The sequence below is a fragment of the Dissoconium aciculare genome (genome assembly GCF_010015565.1).
Source record: "Dissoconium aciculare CBS 342.82 unplaced genomic scaffold K489scaffold_2, whole genome shotgun sequence".
NCBI lineage: Eukaryota > Fungi > Ascomycota > Dothideomycetes > Mycosphaerellales > Dissoconiaceae > Dissoconium > Dissoconium aciculare.
Genome location: NW_022984952.1, coordinates 1,250,090 through 1,265,775, shown reverse-complemented (window position 1 = coordinate 1,265,775; position 15,686 = coordinate 1,250,090). Strand labels below are relative to the sequence as shown.

At 51.5% G+C, this 15,686-nt stretch overlaps 6 protein-coding genes and 1 non-coding gene across 7 annotated transcripts; 1 reads left to right on the top strand and 6 right to left on the bottom strand.

The window, feature by feature from the left end:
- Positions 1-32: 32 nt before the first annotated feature.
- K489DRAFT_376667 (uncharacterized protein) lies at positions 33-932 on the bottom strand. Its single transcript, XM_033603972.1, has one exon. It carries the CDS (start codon positions 743-745, stop codon positions 95-97), a length of 651 nt encoding a protein of 216 aa, XP_033463303.1. The 5' UTR covers positions 746-932; the 3' UTR covers positions 33-94.
- A 758-nt stretch (positions 933-1,690) lies between these two features.
- K489DRAFT_111028 (uncharacterized protein) lies at positions 1,691-2,641 on the top strand. The gene has a single exon (XM_033598895.1). The coding sequence runs from the start codon at positions 1,872-1,874 to the stop codon at positions 2,502-2,504; it is 633 nt and encodes a 210-aa protein (XP_033463302.1). The 5' UTR covers positions 1,691-1,871; the 3' UTR covers positions 2,505-2,641.
- A 448-nt stretch (positions 2,642-3,089) lies between these two features.
- On the bottom strand, positions 3,090-3,180 carry K489DRAFT_t9. The gene has a single exon. It is a non-coding gene; the product is annotated as a tRNA-Ala (tRNA).
- A 273-nt stretch (positions 3,181-3,453) lies between these two features.
- On the bottom strand, positions 3,454-4,736 carry K489DRAFT_376664 (60S ribosomal protein L3). The gene is made up of 3 exons (XM_033603971.1): positions 4,609-4,736; positions 3,880-4,553; positions 3,454-3,825 (listed from the first exon to the last, which is right to left on the bottom strand). The coding sequence occupies exons 1-3, from the start codon at positions 4,717-4,719 to the stop codon at positions 3,570-3,572; spliced, it is 1,041 nt and encodes a 346-aa protein (XP_033463301.1). The 5' UTR covers positions 4,720-4,736; the 3' UTR covers positions 3,454-3,569.
- A 645-nt stretch (positions 4,737-5,381) lies between these two features.
- Positions 5,382-8,034, bottom strand: K489DRAFT_332084 (alpha/beta-hydrolase). Its single transcript, XM_033602154.1, has 2 exons — positions 7,670-8,034; positions 5,382-7,592 (listed from the first exon to the last, which is right to left on the bottom strand). The coding sequence occupies exons 1-2, from the start codon at positions 7,674-7,676 to the stop codon at positions 5,539-5,541; spliced, it is 2,061 nt and encodes a 686-aa protein (XP_033463300.1). The 5' UTR covers positions 7,677-8,034; the 3' UTR covers positions 5,382-5,538.
- A 412-nt stretch (positions 8,035-8,446) lies between these two features.
- Positions 8,447-10,186, bottom strand: K489DRAFT_407029 (uncharacterized protein; the record flags this gene model as incomplete). The annotated part of the gene is made up of 1 exon (XM_033607324.1): positions 8,447-10,186. One exon carries the CDS (start codon positions 10,184-10,186, stop codon positions 8,447-8,449), a length of 1,740 nt encoding a protein of 579 aa, XP_033463299.1.
- A 1,530-nt stretch (positions 10,187-11,716) lies between these two features.
- K489DRAFT_110936 (uncharacterized protein) lies at positions 11,717-15,425 on the bottom strand. Its single transcript, XM_033598894.1, has one exon. The coding sequence runs from the start codon at positions 15,315-15,317 to the stop codon at positions 11,748-11,750; it is 3,570 nt and encodes a 1,189-aa protein (XP_033463298.1). The 5' UTR covers positions 15,318-15,425; the 3' UTR covers positions 11,717-11,747.
- Between the last annotated feature and the right edge of the window lie 261 nt (positions 15,426-15,686).

Here is a 15,686-nt window from a genome sequence, read left to right as displayed (position 1 = left end):
TCTATCGATGAATTGAAAACGGAGATTGTTCTTAGCTGAGCTCAGAACCTCTCCGACATCCAACTTCTCGGACTCGACCATCGGCGCCAGACTTCTAGCAGTGAGTGCCACGGTCCGAAAGACACACATCTGTGCACGTCTCATGGACGTTCACGTTATAAGTCTTGCCTGAAATCCCATTCTGCGTGCACGAATCGAGCATCCGCTGGACGTACGGGACAAGATCGCCCTTCACCAAGCCCGGGACGACACTGTGCCAGGAGACGCAGCAGTAGCCTCCATCGCCGTTGTAACAGATCTGGCGGGGCGACTCCGGAACGCCGATTTCCGGGTCGTCGACCAATTCGTTATAGAGGCTGGTGCAGACATCGTTCTTCGCCCCGTTGTCGCTGTCGCAGGTTGGCGCCGTGTCCGTGGGACAGTCGGCTCGAGCTTGAAGACTGACGGATCCATTCTTGGTCCCGTCGTGAGGACCGTAGTAGACGAGGTGGCCATTGGACTGCTTCGCCGATTCGCGGAAAAGCTCCACGTAGTCGGAAGAGAGGGTGGCTTTGCTTTCACTCGCCGCCGCCGGTGCGGCTAGGGCGGCGGAGACAGCGTACGCCAGGATGAGGGCAGCGGTTTGGAATTGCATCTTGAAGGTCAAAATTGGTTGGATGGAGACGGTTCGGTAATGAATATGGAGTGTAGAAGACTTGATATACCTGTTTGTTGTGGGATACAGACCTTCAATGGGCGTGGACATTGAATCTTATTTATGCGTTTCCAGGCCAAGCATATCATCATCCAGGTCCGTGATGGAATGGCAGGCATCATCAGTGTTTTCGGCATTGAGATCGCCGACGTCGTCCACTGAGCCAACGCTTGCTTGGGCCAACGATGCGACCCGCGCTCTATTGGCTATAGGGTCTAAAGGACTTGACTCCTTGTTGTTCTTGAACTTCGTGTTGGATTACAGCACCTTGCTTCACGCGGCCGGAAAGTGACGTACGCGCACAGACGCCACCACTTACGGTCCTTCAGACTCCTTCTAAAGCTATAAAAGGACGCGGCTGAACGCGTGATGATCAACAAACACTCTCCTAATACGGAAAGACTCTCCGCGAAGTGGGAGTTGCCCTAATAATTCAAAGTACCCCAGTAGTGAGTCGAATCCTGACCAGTAACGAAAACGCATCCGCGTTACCAACCCAACTTAGAAACAACCCTCGCGGGTCTGAGACTGATCTGCGCCTGTGATCCAACGATGAAGCCTTCCAAAAGAGTTTCGTGAACTACTGGACATGACGATGTTGACAACCCGTATCGACGATCCCCACACAGACAGGGGCAATCGTACCAGTGGGATGAAGATCTCTCAGAAATGCCCATGAGCTGTTGGACATGACGATGCTGACAATCCGTATCGATGATCTAAACACCGACAACAGGGATCCTACAATGAAGGATTGCAAGGAATGCCCATGACCTGTTGGACATGACGATGCTGACATTGATACTTGTCCCATTACCGTAGCCGTCTTGCTACGGACTCGAAACAGTGGCCCTGCCGTGCGATCCCGTAAGGGAGGTTTAAAAACGATTCTCTGTTGGTGGCACCCGCTGATTCCTTCGCTCAAGGCACCAAAGTGATTCGTTTACGGATCGAGGTCTGGCATCCAAGCGGCTGAAGACGGGCCTCATCAGCTTCAGCTCCACTGCCTTCATCAGCTTCGACAATGTGATGAGCAAAGTTGAGAGACCTTTATTATAAAGCTCTCTTGGAAGTCGAGAGTTCGAAGGAATCGTCCAAGTCACCATACTCCTCACTCTTTCCACTCTACCCGCATTCGTCTTCAAAGAACGCCCTTCGCAGGCCCACCCGTATCGCCATGCACATCTCAGCGACTCTGGCCATTGGCCTCCAACTAGCTTCGCTTGCGTTCGGTTACCCACAGCCAGTAGAAACCAACTCCACTCTCGTCACCCGTACAATTGAGATCAGGAACCTCCCACAATCCCCGCCAAGATGTACCCTTGTGGTCAACAATGGCCCAGAATCTAAAACCTACCCGGACAGTACCATTTCAATGGCCATCGAAGAAGCAGTCAACGCAATCAATAGCGGCATGCAGTACCAGAGAAACGGAAAGGGCGCTGCCTACCCACACCAGAACACGCCAGGCCAGGGATCCGGTACTACGACCTCCTGGGCGGACTTCAATCTTCCCGAGTGCTCGGACGGGACTGATAAACAACTCAACTATGGATTTATAGAGTATCCTATTCTGCGGAGTGATCAAGTCTGGAAGGGCGGAAGCAAAGAGCAAGGACCCGACCGCGTCCTCTTCCAATTTGTGACGGACCCAAACCAGGAGCAGACATACACTGGAGCCTTCAGCCAAATCAAGGGCAAATACTTGCATGCCGCCTACTGCGGAATGATCAACCACGTTCCGAAGGCGGATAACAGTGGATACAGCAATGCTTTCGCAACGTGCGAGAACAGCAGGGGCGGCAATTAGTGAAAGCCTGGAATTGTCGCGCTTGCGATGCGCTGCTTCTTCAACCTTGGCTCAACCCAAGAACAGGCGCCGGCCGACCACAAGGATCGGGACGAGAAAGTTGAGAATGATGCCAATCGATGGTCTATCATGGTGGGTATACTCTGACATCTCTACAGAGAGGTGAGTAGGGCGTGGGGGATTGTTCTGTACTGTTGCGCGAGGCCAGAACTTCGGGATCCAGACCACGAGAATTTCGCGAGACTCTTCCGAGGGACTAGATCTGTCCTTGTTTTAGATTGTTCTGCTCATTATACGCTCACAAATACGATCGTCGTGAATCCAACTCCTGAGCGTAACCCACAAAGTGATTGACCCAGTGACGTTGGACCTTCGGCGCCGAAGGCCGCGGAGGGGACCCCCGAGAAGCTGGAGAACGTAGCGCCAATCGGTACGTGCCGCATTCCAAGATTAGTGTATATTCGAGGGGTAAAATTTGCGTGAAGTCAAATTGCGCACTGGGATCCCACAATGGCAAAAATGGGATGTGTGGTTTATTAGCGCACTGTGCGAGACCTCCAGATAACACCAAAAGAGCAAAAGAAGTGGACAAGCTGGGAATTGAACCCAGGACCTGCTCCAGTCAATGCCATTGCTGGGGTGCTAAGAAGCCGTCATACCACTAGACCACATGCCCATTTGATATTGTCGCCTTGTGAAGCAGACGATGTTGTCAATGCAGTAAATTCTGTATATGGTGTTCCATTTCCAACGCTCTTGCACAACGAAAACTTATTTCGCAACCACCAAGAACTCATCGTGTCGACAGCTCAGCAAGAGGCATTGCCAAAAGTTTCAGCACTACAGGATTTGAGACATTCAAACGGCGCAGGACTGAGTCAATGCCCGTCAAGAAATTTACGTTTCAACGAAAGCACATTGTAAAAGTTGCGAGTTTTGAAGTATTTTGTTTCGTCTCTCGATAACTCAACTATCACGTTATGAGGCAGAAAAATCCTCGCTCGAAGCTCAATACACATGACGCCACCTTTTCCCAAATGTCCCAGGATGCAAAGTTCGCTAATTTCATGATGAGGCAACGAGATCCTTCTTGAGGGTGCCGACAAAGTTCTTCTTCTCGGTGGGGGTTTGGTATGCACCGTGACCGAACTTGCTTGATGTGTCGATCCATTTGAGCTCGACCTTCTCGAGCGAACGGCGGGAGGTGTGGATGAACATGGATTTGCGAAGGGTCATGACACGCTTGCGAGTACCAGGAACGGAACCCTTAACGATGACGAAGTCGTTCTTGACCTCACCATAACGGACAAAGCCACCCATACTAAATGGAGAGGTTAGCATGCAATTTGCGCAAGGCGACAAGGCTGAAACTTACGGAGTGATAGTCTTGTTGCTGTGGTCGAAGTCGGTGGTGGCGTTACGCTCATCAGTGCCCTTGCCAATGCGGTAGACCTTGTGGTTGACAGAGGTACGGTGGTGGTAACCGTCTTGACCAGCACGTGCAACAGTCCACTGCACGTGTGAAGGATGCCATGCACCGATACAAGCAACCTTTCGGAGACCCTTGTGAGTCTTACGCGGCAGCTTCTTGGTGCCCCATCGGCTGGTGACACCGGAGAAACCGTGACCCCGGGTGACGGCAATGACGTCGATCATCTCATCCTGCTCGAAGATTGAGTCGATCTCAATGGGCTTCTCGAAGAGACCGTGGCCGAACTCGACCTTGTCGGCGATAGATCCACCGTTGATCTGGATCTCCATGAGGTGGGCCTTCTTCTGCTTAAGGGGGGTTTTGTGCATCTGGGTGTGAGCAAGGACACGCACGACGGTGCAGTACTTCTTGATGCGCTCGAGGTCGCGGGTGATGCTCTTGCCACCCTCCTCGGCGTGCTTCTTTGCGTATCGGGTGAAGGCCTTCTTCTTGCTCTTGTACCAGTTCTTGTAGAATCGGCGCTTGAGCTCGTCGGACAAGTGCTCAGCCCAGACAGTGGTCAACGAGCGCAGGCCACGGGGAGTCTCGATGTATCCAACCAGACCGACAGCAATCAACTATTGTGTACGGATCAGCGCATGCCATAAACGGTATTGGCGCCAAATCTCGTACCGGAGGAGTTTCGATGACCGTGACGGCTTCGACGATCTCCTTCTTGTGCAACTTCGCGCCTGGACGGTCCAGGTCACGAACGATGGTGGTCATACCAGCCTTGTAGCCCATGGTGGCAGTGAGGTGGACCTTGGCCTTGGGGTCATCCTTGGGGAAGCTGGAAAATTGTCAATGTGAATTCCTCCGCGAACGAAGCGAATGAAGTGATCTGGTGTTTACGATACCTCTTGACCTTTCCTCGGTGACGGGCAGCACGCTTGCGTGGCAAGAATGCCAGCGAACCGTGACGGGGCGCTTCGTACTTTCGGTGCGACATGGTGATGTGCGTTGATTGTCGTCGGTAATTCACAATCTTGTCGCAACTTGAATGTAGTATATGCACACGAGCTTTTCGTGCGCCAAGCCCGAAGAGTTTTTCCGCGCCGAAAGCCCTGACCGCCGCACTTCAGGGCTTCAAAGGTTCTCTCACATGCGCGCTCGGCGGTGATTAGGGTTGCTATCGTCCCATCGCCAGCTCGCAGATTCACGGCACCAGAGGATCGATCAATGGTTGGAGCATGAATCACCTCCCTCTACCTACTAGGTAGGTAGGGAGACCGGCATAAAATCCCTTAGACCTCTATTCCGTGCAGGTGATAATGAAACGCAAGCCGTAGGACGAAAGCTCGAATGTAGAGCCAAGTCATTGTGAAACTTCGACAAAGAGTCGTGTCGAATGCACACGGGTTTGCTCACCCAGAGTCTGCAGTTTGGAAAGATGATTTACCAGGCTTCTCGACGGTCAATGTCGGTATCCATGTAAAATTGTCAATTGTTTTCAAAATATGAAGATGCCACCTGAACTCCTGGAAACGTTTCGCGGAATCTAAAAAGTCACAAGTATGCCGATATTTTAAGGCTGCAGTAAGAGTTTATTGAATACATCACACATCAAGTTGCCCTTGCCCCGGGATCCATAAGATTGTCGGTCACAGCATTCATTCGCCTTTCCAACAAATCCTCTGTCGAGCTCAGCTTCGATATCAGACCTCTGTTGCTCGCTGGGCTCTTGTGGCCGGGTTTGTGATGATTTATCCGGTTGATGGCGCCTCGGCCGGGCGTAGTGCTGCGCTTGCTGCGCGATTTCCTCGTGTGAGAGTCGTCTATCTGAGTCATGCGTAATTTGGAGGGAATTTCCAGCGGCCGATCGTCACTTGCATCCGAATTCCGGCGCGACTTGGAATAGCTAAAATAATCGTTCACGCTGGTTGATGATGCCGATGCGGCTGGGGTTTGCGCATCGTACTGATCATGGTCGTGCTCGTCGAACACATCTCGCATCCATTGACTGCATGCGTGAATGTACTCCCATCCCTTGTGATAAACGCCAACGAACTGGAAGAAGCCATGACTGACACCGTCCACCATGACGACCTCGACATGCTTCTTGTCGTTGAACACCGCGTCATCAGACTCCAGACCGAGTTCTTGGCGACGCTTGAACTCTTGGAGATGCGCTTTGCGTAGTCTGCCAGCGAAAATGGCAGTGTCGTCCACGAGAGGATCGCGTTCACCACACATGAGTAGAGTTCGCGGGAACTTAGCCAGGAGCACTTCTGGAGCGCGGAGAGGTGAAAGATAGTAATCTGTCTCAAAATCAGGCCTGTTGTGAGGTCCGACGTACAGGAGAATCATGGCTCGTAGCATCTCAGGCGACAGAACGCGGTCGTTGAAATACGAAATGATGCTGCTCATCGCGAGCCTAGTCCGAGGAACCCTCAGAGCTGGCGTGTTAGCTTTTTTCGGTTTTTCGAACGGGTTCGTTGAACGATTTTCGTCATCTTCATCGTCTGATCCGCGCGGTGTCTTTGCTATTCTTTGGTACTCCGACTTTTTGCGCTCGAGGATCTTCTTGTTCTCCTGTCGTCGCTCCGGGGTTCTGAGTAGAGCCAACTGTTCATCATTCATCCAACTACCAATGCTCATCTCCAGCGCAGGATATGTGGCAACTAGCGCTTCTGGCAGTGGCAGGGGGTTCCCTCGGTTGCCCGAGATCCAGGCCGGTTGTGTTTCTCCATCAAGCAATCTCAGGATCATCCCCACTGCGAGATTTCCACCCGCGCTGTCTCCTGCAACGATGATGCGCGGCATGACCTCCCCAGACAAGCCTACACATCGACCGCGCGTGGCCACGATCTGGTAATACACATCGAAGCACTCGTTGAGCGCATAAGGATAAGGATACTCGGGCGCCTTCTTGTAATCTAACGCGACCACTGGAAACTTCAACTTGGCAGCCCATGCTAGCAATTTGTCGTCGTGGCAGCGCGGGCCCATCGCGACGAAGCCACCTCCGGGAATATCGAGCACAATCTTTTCCTGCTTCTTGAGATCCCGGATGCTTCCATCGAAATATAAGACGGCTTCCACAGGTTGTCTATAGTCGCTTGCCGCAGGCCGGTCGATCATAAACGGTCTCGGAGGGAATTTGATGAATTTCGGTCGCAGCAGCCTCGTTGCGAAGCCAAGGATTGGCGTCTGCGATTTGTTCCAGCTGATACGCAAATGCTCCACAGTGATTGTACCCCGAACTCTTCTCACGACCTCGTCGGCCTGCTCCGCACACGCCAAGTAGTAAAACGTAAAGATGACACTGCAGACATCGCGGAACCAAAAGGGCTTCAGATGCATGGCCGTCCAATAGCCGGCGTCCAGCGCCGTGGTTATCCATGTCGCGCGAAAGTATTCCCTTGAATAGAGGTTGGCCAAAGGCTCTGGCGACTCCAGGCCCACAACTCTTCCAAAATTACGGGAGACGTATAGTGAGAGACAGAAGACGATTAAGCTCTGGTGGAGGGTGAAGCGCGCAGAGAGCCATTTTGAGATCCTGCGGACGAATGGTGGACCATGACGATCCGACTTGTACAGGTAGGTACTCCAGAGTAGAACTATGGCGAAGACCTGGTACTTGCGAAACCGGGTCGAGGGTCGCCCGAGAACATGATCTATTGCATGCGACAAGTCGTGAGCGCATGGCACTTGACATAACGGCCAGTACGAAGCCAACAAAACTTAGACTTACCTATCATATCGACGGGAGTGCAGCAGGTCGGAACCGAGAACAACGCAACGGATCACCAGCTCCGGCAAGACGACAACATGAGAGGGGTCCTATGCCGAGTGCCCGGGTGCGAAGTATGGGCTCGGCCGTGAGCAATGTCGGAGTAGAGAAGATGGTTCTATATTGTATTGCCAGGTGTATTATCAAATCATGGACGCGGCATGGCCAAGAATAGTAGCAGAGCCTGGCCCGTCGAGGAATCAGGCTTGAAGACAGGCTTCGGGGAAAGAAAGGCTTCCATCAGTGTGAATCAGAGGGACCAATATTGGCCGCTAAACGATAGACGGGCACATGATGTGAGACGAGTGATCAGCTGAAAGAAAGCTCCACCAGTATGTGAGATTGTGCATCAGGGCCTGAGTACAATACAGGACGTTACTGTGAAATCTGGCATGTGAAAATACACTATGAATTGTACCTTTCTGCAAGCGGAGTCCGGCTGGTGTTTTGTTATGCACGGTGACATAGGCATGTTTGGGGGTGCACCGTCGACCTCGGTCAATACTGTTGCGTCCTCAGGTTGATGAATTTATGTCACTCATTGAATGGCATTGAGACCGAACCAAATTATGCGATATTATTATATGCTATTGGTTACAGATGATACATGAAATCAGCCCCACAGAACAACACACCAGTCTCCCGAGTCCTTATGTATGCCCTCAGTATGGTATATTCGATGAACCGAGCGACGATAGGATCCATGCGTGATATGAAGTTCTTCCTCATGTCGTACCATCAACGGCCGGTCTCGGCGTGGAATGCTCGCAGCCATTCACGAACTTCAAATTGCAGCCGCCGCAATGCATTTGTATCTAGATCTGCTCTCAGCTCTTCTCCACTTGTGAGCGCCAAATCGACAACGAAAAGGTTGTCTCTTTGAGATGTGTTGACGGCAGCAGCGTGACCACCGGAGCGTAGTCGCGGATCGCAAATATAGATTATCAAGTCTGGACTACAAACACCGCGCCACTGCGATGCGGCCCACATCCAATGGTCGTATGGCTTGTATGTGTCATCAGGAGAGAGCGGGAAGTTTTTGCAGAAGAGATCCGTGGCATGTAGCGAATAGTTGGCGACGAGAGCAACGGGCAATGCTTGATGTGATGCGTCTGATTCTTGTCCAGGATTCATAGCAGCAGTCGTGCGCGCTGAAGTAAATCTGAGCGAGTCCATGATACATTCGCTGTTCTGAAGCCAGCTGGCTACCAGAAAATGATATTGGGCCATGAGTACCTTCTTGTCGCTGCTGATGGTGAGCTTCGGACTTTCGATAACCTTCACATCGAGACCGTCTTCCATGCGCAATTTCCGACGAAGCCAAATGCCAAGCTCGATGACGGTTTGAGCGTCTTCGCCCTCGATGGAAATCAAAGGCCCGCGCTGGCAGTTCGCAGATACTGCGGTCGGTCGCGTGATGTTGCGGAGGGTGTCGATTTTTGACAGGAATGCCTGAGGAGCATCACCTCGCTCCGGTGCTGGTTGTAATCTCTGGCTGTTCTGGATGGGCGGCAAAATCAATGATGCGCTGTGCCCGTTCATTTCGACAGGGTCACGAAGTCCTTGGCTGAAACCACTTGGCGGTAAGGACGACAGCGATGATACAGCCATTGGAATTTGTGCCGGGCTTCGAATGGGTGGCAACATTGGTTCAGTGCCATACTTTCCATCAGAATGCGACCGCATTCCGGCCTGGTGTGTCGATGTTGAAAATAATGAACGAGAAGAAGCTATCTTCGAAGAGTGCTCCAGTCGCGTAATCCCGTCAGATGCATTCCGCGACCCGTGATCAAGCCGGCGACGTTTAGGATCAGTGCTCGGCGACATGAGTCCGCCCTGTGAGACGTGAACTTGCAAAGGTTCCGACCTCATGGTATGAACGTCAGAACTGCTCGGGCGCTTCTGTCGCAAAGCGAGCTCCGCACGTTCTATCGTTGCGGATGGCGTGTTCAGACTGGCTGGCTTGATAGGAGCTCGACGTGGTAAGCCTAACGGAGGCTTGACTGACCTCTGGCAATTTTCGCAACGAAGCCAATCACTGGAAGGAATGGCGCCGAGGTCGAGTACAGATGTATGGTTGACTCGTCGCTTGGGCTGATAACGATAACCTGGATATTCTCGATGATGTCGAGCCTTTTCTTCTTCGGCGCGTTGACGCCAAACTTCTTTTTGGTCCTCGGAGAGTTCTCTTGTCCATTCCCGTCCAATCCTTACAGAGATCTCCGGGTTGGACTCGTTAGGATACTGTGCTGACATTGGCTGCTGGCGCCATCTACGATATAGTATGAACGCGTTCTGCGGGCGTGGGATTTTTGGCTTCGCCGGGCACATACACAGCGTGGTCGGTTCTTTGACCTGGCTCATGCTTTGTTCGAGCACAATTTGGGTTTCTTGTTCAGAGTCACGCGTCTGCTCATCATGAAGGCCGACGGAGCTTTTCTCCAGCGATGGTGAACTCGGACTCTGGCCGGGAGTCATCGGCGTCTTGAGCTCATCGGATGTCGAGCTACAGCTCGTGCGGGAGCATGGTGATGTGTGGTCTGTATCTGAACGAATGCCATGATGTGAAACTGTTGGGCATTTGTCAACACAGCTTTGCATGCTGACAGATTCCTGCCACACGGCCTTTTCGCGCAAGTCCGTTGTGAGGGTGGTTGAGACTTTACGGACAATTGGTGCATTTGGTGAAGGTCTTTACGTCAGAAATACAATGTGAGCGACACACCCGGCACTCTTTATGGAAGCTCAACGGAAGAGTCATTGAAAGGCGCGCAGCCATTTTCCCTCACCAAATTCAGCCCGATCTGACGATGAGAATGTCACCTGGCCCACGTCTATACATCAGAAAGATTGAAATGTTGCTGTCGAAACATTGGCAATAGACCTGGTCCGTCGAAGTGCCTGTTAGCATCCGAATGGACAAAAGTCTTTGTTTCAAACCGATCACGAGTCATGCCAGCGCACATCTACCGTGATTGTAGAGCCTCTTATGTATTCAATTTTCCCTTTGTTTGCAAGATCGAAGGCAATAATGAGCGGGCTTCGTGGGCGAAAGCGCATGTAGTGACCGTGTGTTGCTTATTCGGCAACAAGGGGCCAGCTCTCATGTAGTGGCACCCTCATGCGATGTTTTGTGCCATTCACCTGCTCGACGAAAACACACAATGACCTACAGCTCTCCGAGTGATGTCTGCTGAGATGTGCGGTGGATGCGCGAAAATTGATGGTGGCTTCCAATATAGGAATGTGCCACAATTTAGAGCTTCCGAGCCGCTGGGCACAACGCATCGTTATCTGTAAGCGATTCCTGTGGTGGTGCCCACTGAATAGATTTCTATGCACACCTGAGCACTGCCGAAAGGACGAAGCGGTCATGTGTAGCTGTGATCCACTCAGGTAGCCTTGGTCAACTCGTTGTCATACTCGAAATCTTGGCTGATTTTTCGCACATCTTCCGTACGTCTGTCGCACTCAGTCCAAATACTTCTTCAGTACGCTTGATGTTTCAATTCTTTTGGGCGGGTTTGCGCACAATGCAGCCGAACCGATACAGCCTCTGCTATCAGAGGTCGATCGGCAGTGAAAAATAGCACCAAACCCTCAGATGGCCAGCCGAGTCGAAGGGGAGCGCATCGTGGAGTCAGTGAAATGCGCGCTTCATGGGTGGGGTCAGCGTGCGATGAGTCAAATTCAAGAGCTCTTGATGTGAAATGGCATGCATTGACTGCTGAAAAGCAAGATATTCCCGAGGGAGTCGAAGAAGCATTGCCGGTCTATCGAGGTATTCTGCCTACGACGAGAATTTCTTTGTGTAGGATTGTAAGTAGTGTGCGACTCATACTACCCATTGCCTTGTGTACAATAGGCTTGCCGTCATGCGCCACGCGCTGGAAAGAGAGATGGGGCCGAATAGATGCCGACTGTGCACTGCTACTCTGTGACAGATCATGGGATGCCAATGGCAAGTGTTGCATCTGAAATGCAGTGATCACTGCGATGCGTCGCAGTAGAAGAAAGCATTTGTTCAATTCTCCACATTCTACGCGCTGATGCGAAGGACTCTTGATTTCTTTGGTTGACCTTGACGAGCACCGGTACTTGGATGATTATCGTTCAGTTCGAAACCGGTGTCAACTAGACTACGTTTGTGAGAGAGACTGTTGTTCTCTTCTGCATTTGTGAAAACTGTAGGCTCGGTGGATCGAATTACATCCACAGTCCGAATGGACATCCAATGTTCGTGGTGGTAGTCAGATTTCTGTGTGTGCCCTCTGGCTGGCAGGCCCCACAGTTGTTGAGGCTCGTCCAATGGTGCCATCTGTCCAGTTCCGGAATGCTCCTGAGGTGCAATCGGCAAGACACGTGCGTCTTGTATGATTACGCGAATGCCGCCATCGTCCTCCAAGTCTTTGGCATTGTTGTGTTCTGCACTCGTCATCCGCTTTGACCTTTCGAGCATTTTTTCCTCAATGCTGTCCTTGAGCACTAATGTTTCTACAAACACAGTACGAGTCTGACCAATACGATGGGCACGCTTGATAGCCTGGGCTTCAACGCTCGGTCGACAAACAGGATTCACAAAATAAATGCGGGAGGCCGAGGATAAATTCAAGCCGAAAGCAGCTTGATGCACATCCATGAGCAAAACCCTCTGTTCGGCATTTTCGTTGAATCGCACCACATAATCAGACTTCACTGATGCCTTCAAGGATTTAGCGTAGATTTCATGTTTAATATCCAGTAGTTCAAGCATTTGAGCAATATAATATGCTGAGTTCTCGCCCTGATAGAAGACAAGGATCTTCTCGCTCTGGTGGTGCTTGAGGATTTGTGAAACAAGATAACTCAGCTTCGCAGATGCCGTTCCTATGATGCTCGATTTTGCGAGGTGGCTCGGGAGCTTCACCTGTGGCTCAGACGGTCGAGAGCAACAAATTACAGGCGATGTGCCCACTTTCGGCGAAGATTGGCTTTGTATATCTGTCGATGTTGTTGGCATTGCAGACCTCCTTTTGCTTCCAGGTTTCATCGATGATGCTGACCGTTTCATCCTTTGTGGCTCGCCAGCAAGACTGGAAGCTGGTATGCCAGACATCTTGAACAATTCCTTGGCAGGGAGGGGATCTGAAGCGTCTGTCGTCGTACTTGAATTCGCTGTATCATTTGGTGACGCGTGGAGTCGTAATGGCGCTAGTGCTTTAATGCCCGCCCCCGAGAGATCTTCTCCGGGATCTGAGTTGCACAATCGTCGATTGACAAAGGCCTGCGCGTCGAGTAATTGAGTTATTCCGACCAGCAGGGGCTCACGACTGTCATCGAACGCCCAATGTTCTGCACTTTCATCTGGCCAAGCTTGTACAAACACTCCGAGCTCATGCGAGCGGCTTAATGACCGCCAGCCTTTTGATTGAGTAACAAGCTCGTTGCTTTGTATCACATCTTCGAGCAGGCGCCTGTCCTCGATTGTACACGTGGTCCCTTTCTTGTCAAGATACCTCCGACCGTTCTTCATACTTCCCTTCACATCATCTTCGCTGAACCCTGTCCAGAAGAAAGCACTTTGACGCAAGTTTGTGATCAACAGTTTGCGCTCTTTGTGACTGCTTGGATGGAAGAGGTAATCGGTGTCGGACCTTTCGGAGGTGACCGCATTTGCCGCGAGAACAAGTGTGAATAAGTTTGCAGTGACCTTATCGTAAAATGAAGGTTCCAACTTCACTACGGTAGATCTCAGAGGTGGCAGTTCTATGTCCCGTTCAACGTCTTCAGGGCGTGTCTTCACTACATTACCTTCGAGGAAGCGTCGTAGAGTGCGCGTGTACCCTGACTTCGTTCTGGGCTTGATCTCTTCATGGCGGAAGATATAATTTTTCCAGCTGGCCTTATCGTCGCTCCCGAACCAAGGTCTGATCTTGAGATAATGGCAGGCGAGTAATCCCAAGCTCTCAACCGCTCCTTTGGTGTCTTCGCTACTGAATGCTTTACGCTGCTGCAGAGCCATTTCGCGCCCGGTTTTGGAATCTGGAGCCGACCAGGAATCTTCGGCGGTTGACAGATCAACCTCTACGCCAAGCAGGTCTTTGGCGGGGGTCCCAGAGACGACCCAACGATGGTCCACGGTCAGCAGCTTATCTATGACCGAAGTCGCGGTCGAGCGAGAGCTACTGCTGTTACCAAAGAAGTGGCCCTCATCGACGATGACACGCTTGAAGTGTACGTATTTTAGCGGTGAGTTGTATAACATCTCGGGCTTCAGACATGTGCAATCCCGTGTTCTCGAGGACCCGATATATGGGCAGGTGCAGTAGGATTCTGTTTTGCTGGGTGTCATTCGTCGTTTCTGTCCATCTTGTCCATCTTGATCCTCGAGCTCGAAGCGGTTACGGCTGAAGAGAATAATATCGAAGCTGCGCAACTCATCAGGCGCAGGCAACACCTTCTTGGCGTCATCCATGACGAGGACCTGAAGGCCTTCATCGTCGACGTGCTTTCTTATCTCGGATTGCCACTGCAAAAACAGGTTCCGTGGAACCACAACCAACGTCGTGGAGGAGACGATCATTGTCCGTGGCGGCGGCACATAGACGAACGATCGCCTGTGATGGCGTGTGGGCTCATTGGGTATCTCATACGTCGCCGGCGAAGATTCAAGTATCTTCTCGGCGCCTGTCATCTCCAGACGTGATGCATGCCGCATTCGGTCAAACTCCACTTTCCAAGGGACTGAATATCTGTGAACGACTGAGACCGACATTTCAGTTAACTTCCCTAAGCGCGCACGCGTTGGCTTTAGAGCATGATTTGGTGGAATATGCGCCGCAAGATCCTTAGTTGCAAGAATGAGCGCGAGACAGATCACCGTCTTACCCAAGCCCATAGTCTCGGCTAGAATACCGCCCCGACTGGCCTCGTAGTACCGCGCACTCCGGAAGAATTCCATTTTGAAAGCATCGTAATAGAACGTCGTCCCATCTGGCGCAGTTCTTGACTCCAGGCGTGGGTCAAGCTCTCGTTGGGGCGCTGCTTCGCGCTGAAGCATCAAGCCGGCTGATTTGCGCTGATAATGGTACAGATTAGTTTTGAGACCCGGTACGTTGTCTTCTAAAATGTCCTCTAATGCTTCCTGATAATATTTGTCCGTAAGAAGATCTAGATCGGGCTTCGGTGATGGAATCTGATTGAAGTGATAGAACAGTGAGCCGGGCTCAACGGTAGCCCACCGATCAAAGCGTTCTGTCAATCTAGAATCATGATGGCAATGCCATGTATCGCGATCGACGAAAATGTTGGAGAGCAAGATTTCGAGACACGTGATCGGCGTGCGTTTCTTCCGGTCTTCAAAACCCAGGCGAGTATCTTGCGGGAGTAAATAGCATCTGAAAAGTGTCCAGGAAATGTCATGACAATAGTACAGTCTTACCCATTTCAGTTCAAGAAGCTTTGTGACTGCCGCCATCAGTGGAGCCTCAAAATCACAGATGGACTCCAAGGATATGACCGGACTCCATCTCGATTCAGTCTGTGATGGCTCTGTTTGCTCCCTACGTTGAGGCAATACAAGACAGCCGAGCGGAACATAGTTGTTGAGATCGTCCAGATGACCCATCATGCTATTTTGTTTGGGTAAGCTGGCACGCGATGCGAGTGAGATGGCATGAGATCATTGCAAAGGACTATAGCAGACTCAATCGTGGAGTCGATCGAGATGTGCTCATTCGTGGAGGTGATTAAGGTCGATGCCCAGGGCGGGAAATTCTTCCTACGCCAGGGGCGCGGTTGCCTGAAGGGGCATTGCTCGGTTTATGGAAGGCTGCATGCACTACAGCTCACACTTCCTCACCACCGTCGCGATGTGATCTGTAGTTTAATTTGGGCTTCACAGTCATTGTAGACTTTTTCAGCGAACTCTTCCAAGTCAACGTGTTGTTCTGCAAGTTGGTTTGTGGGCGATATGGCAGAGATACCTTACACTGTGTTG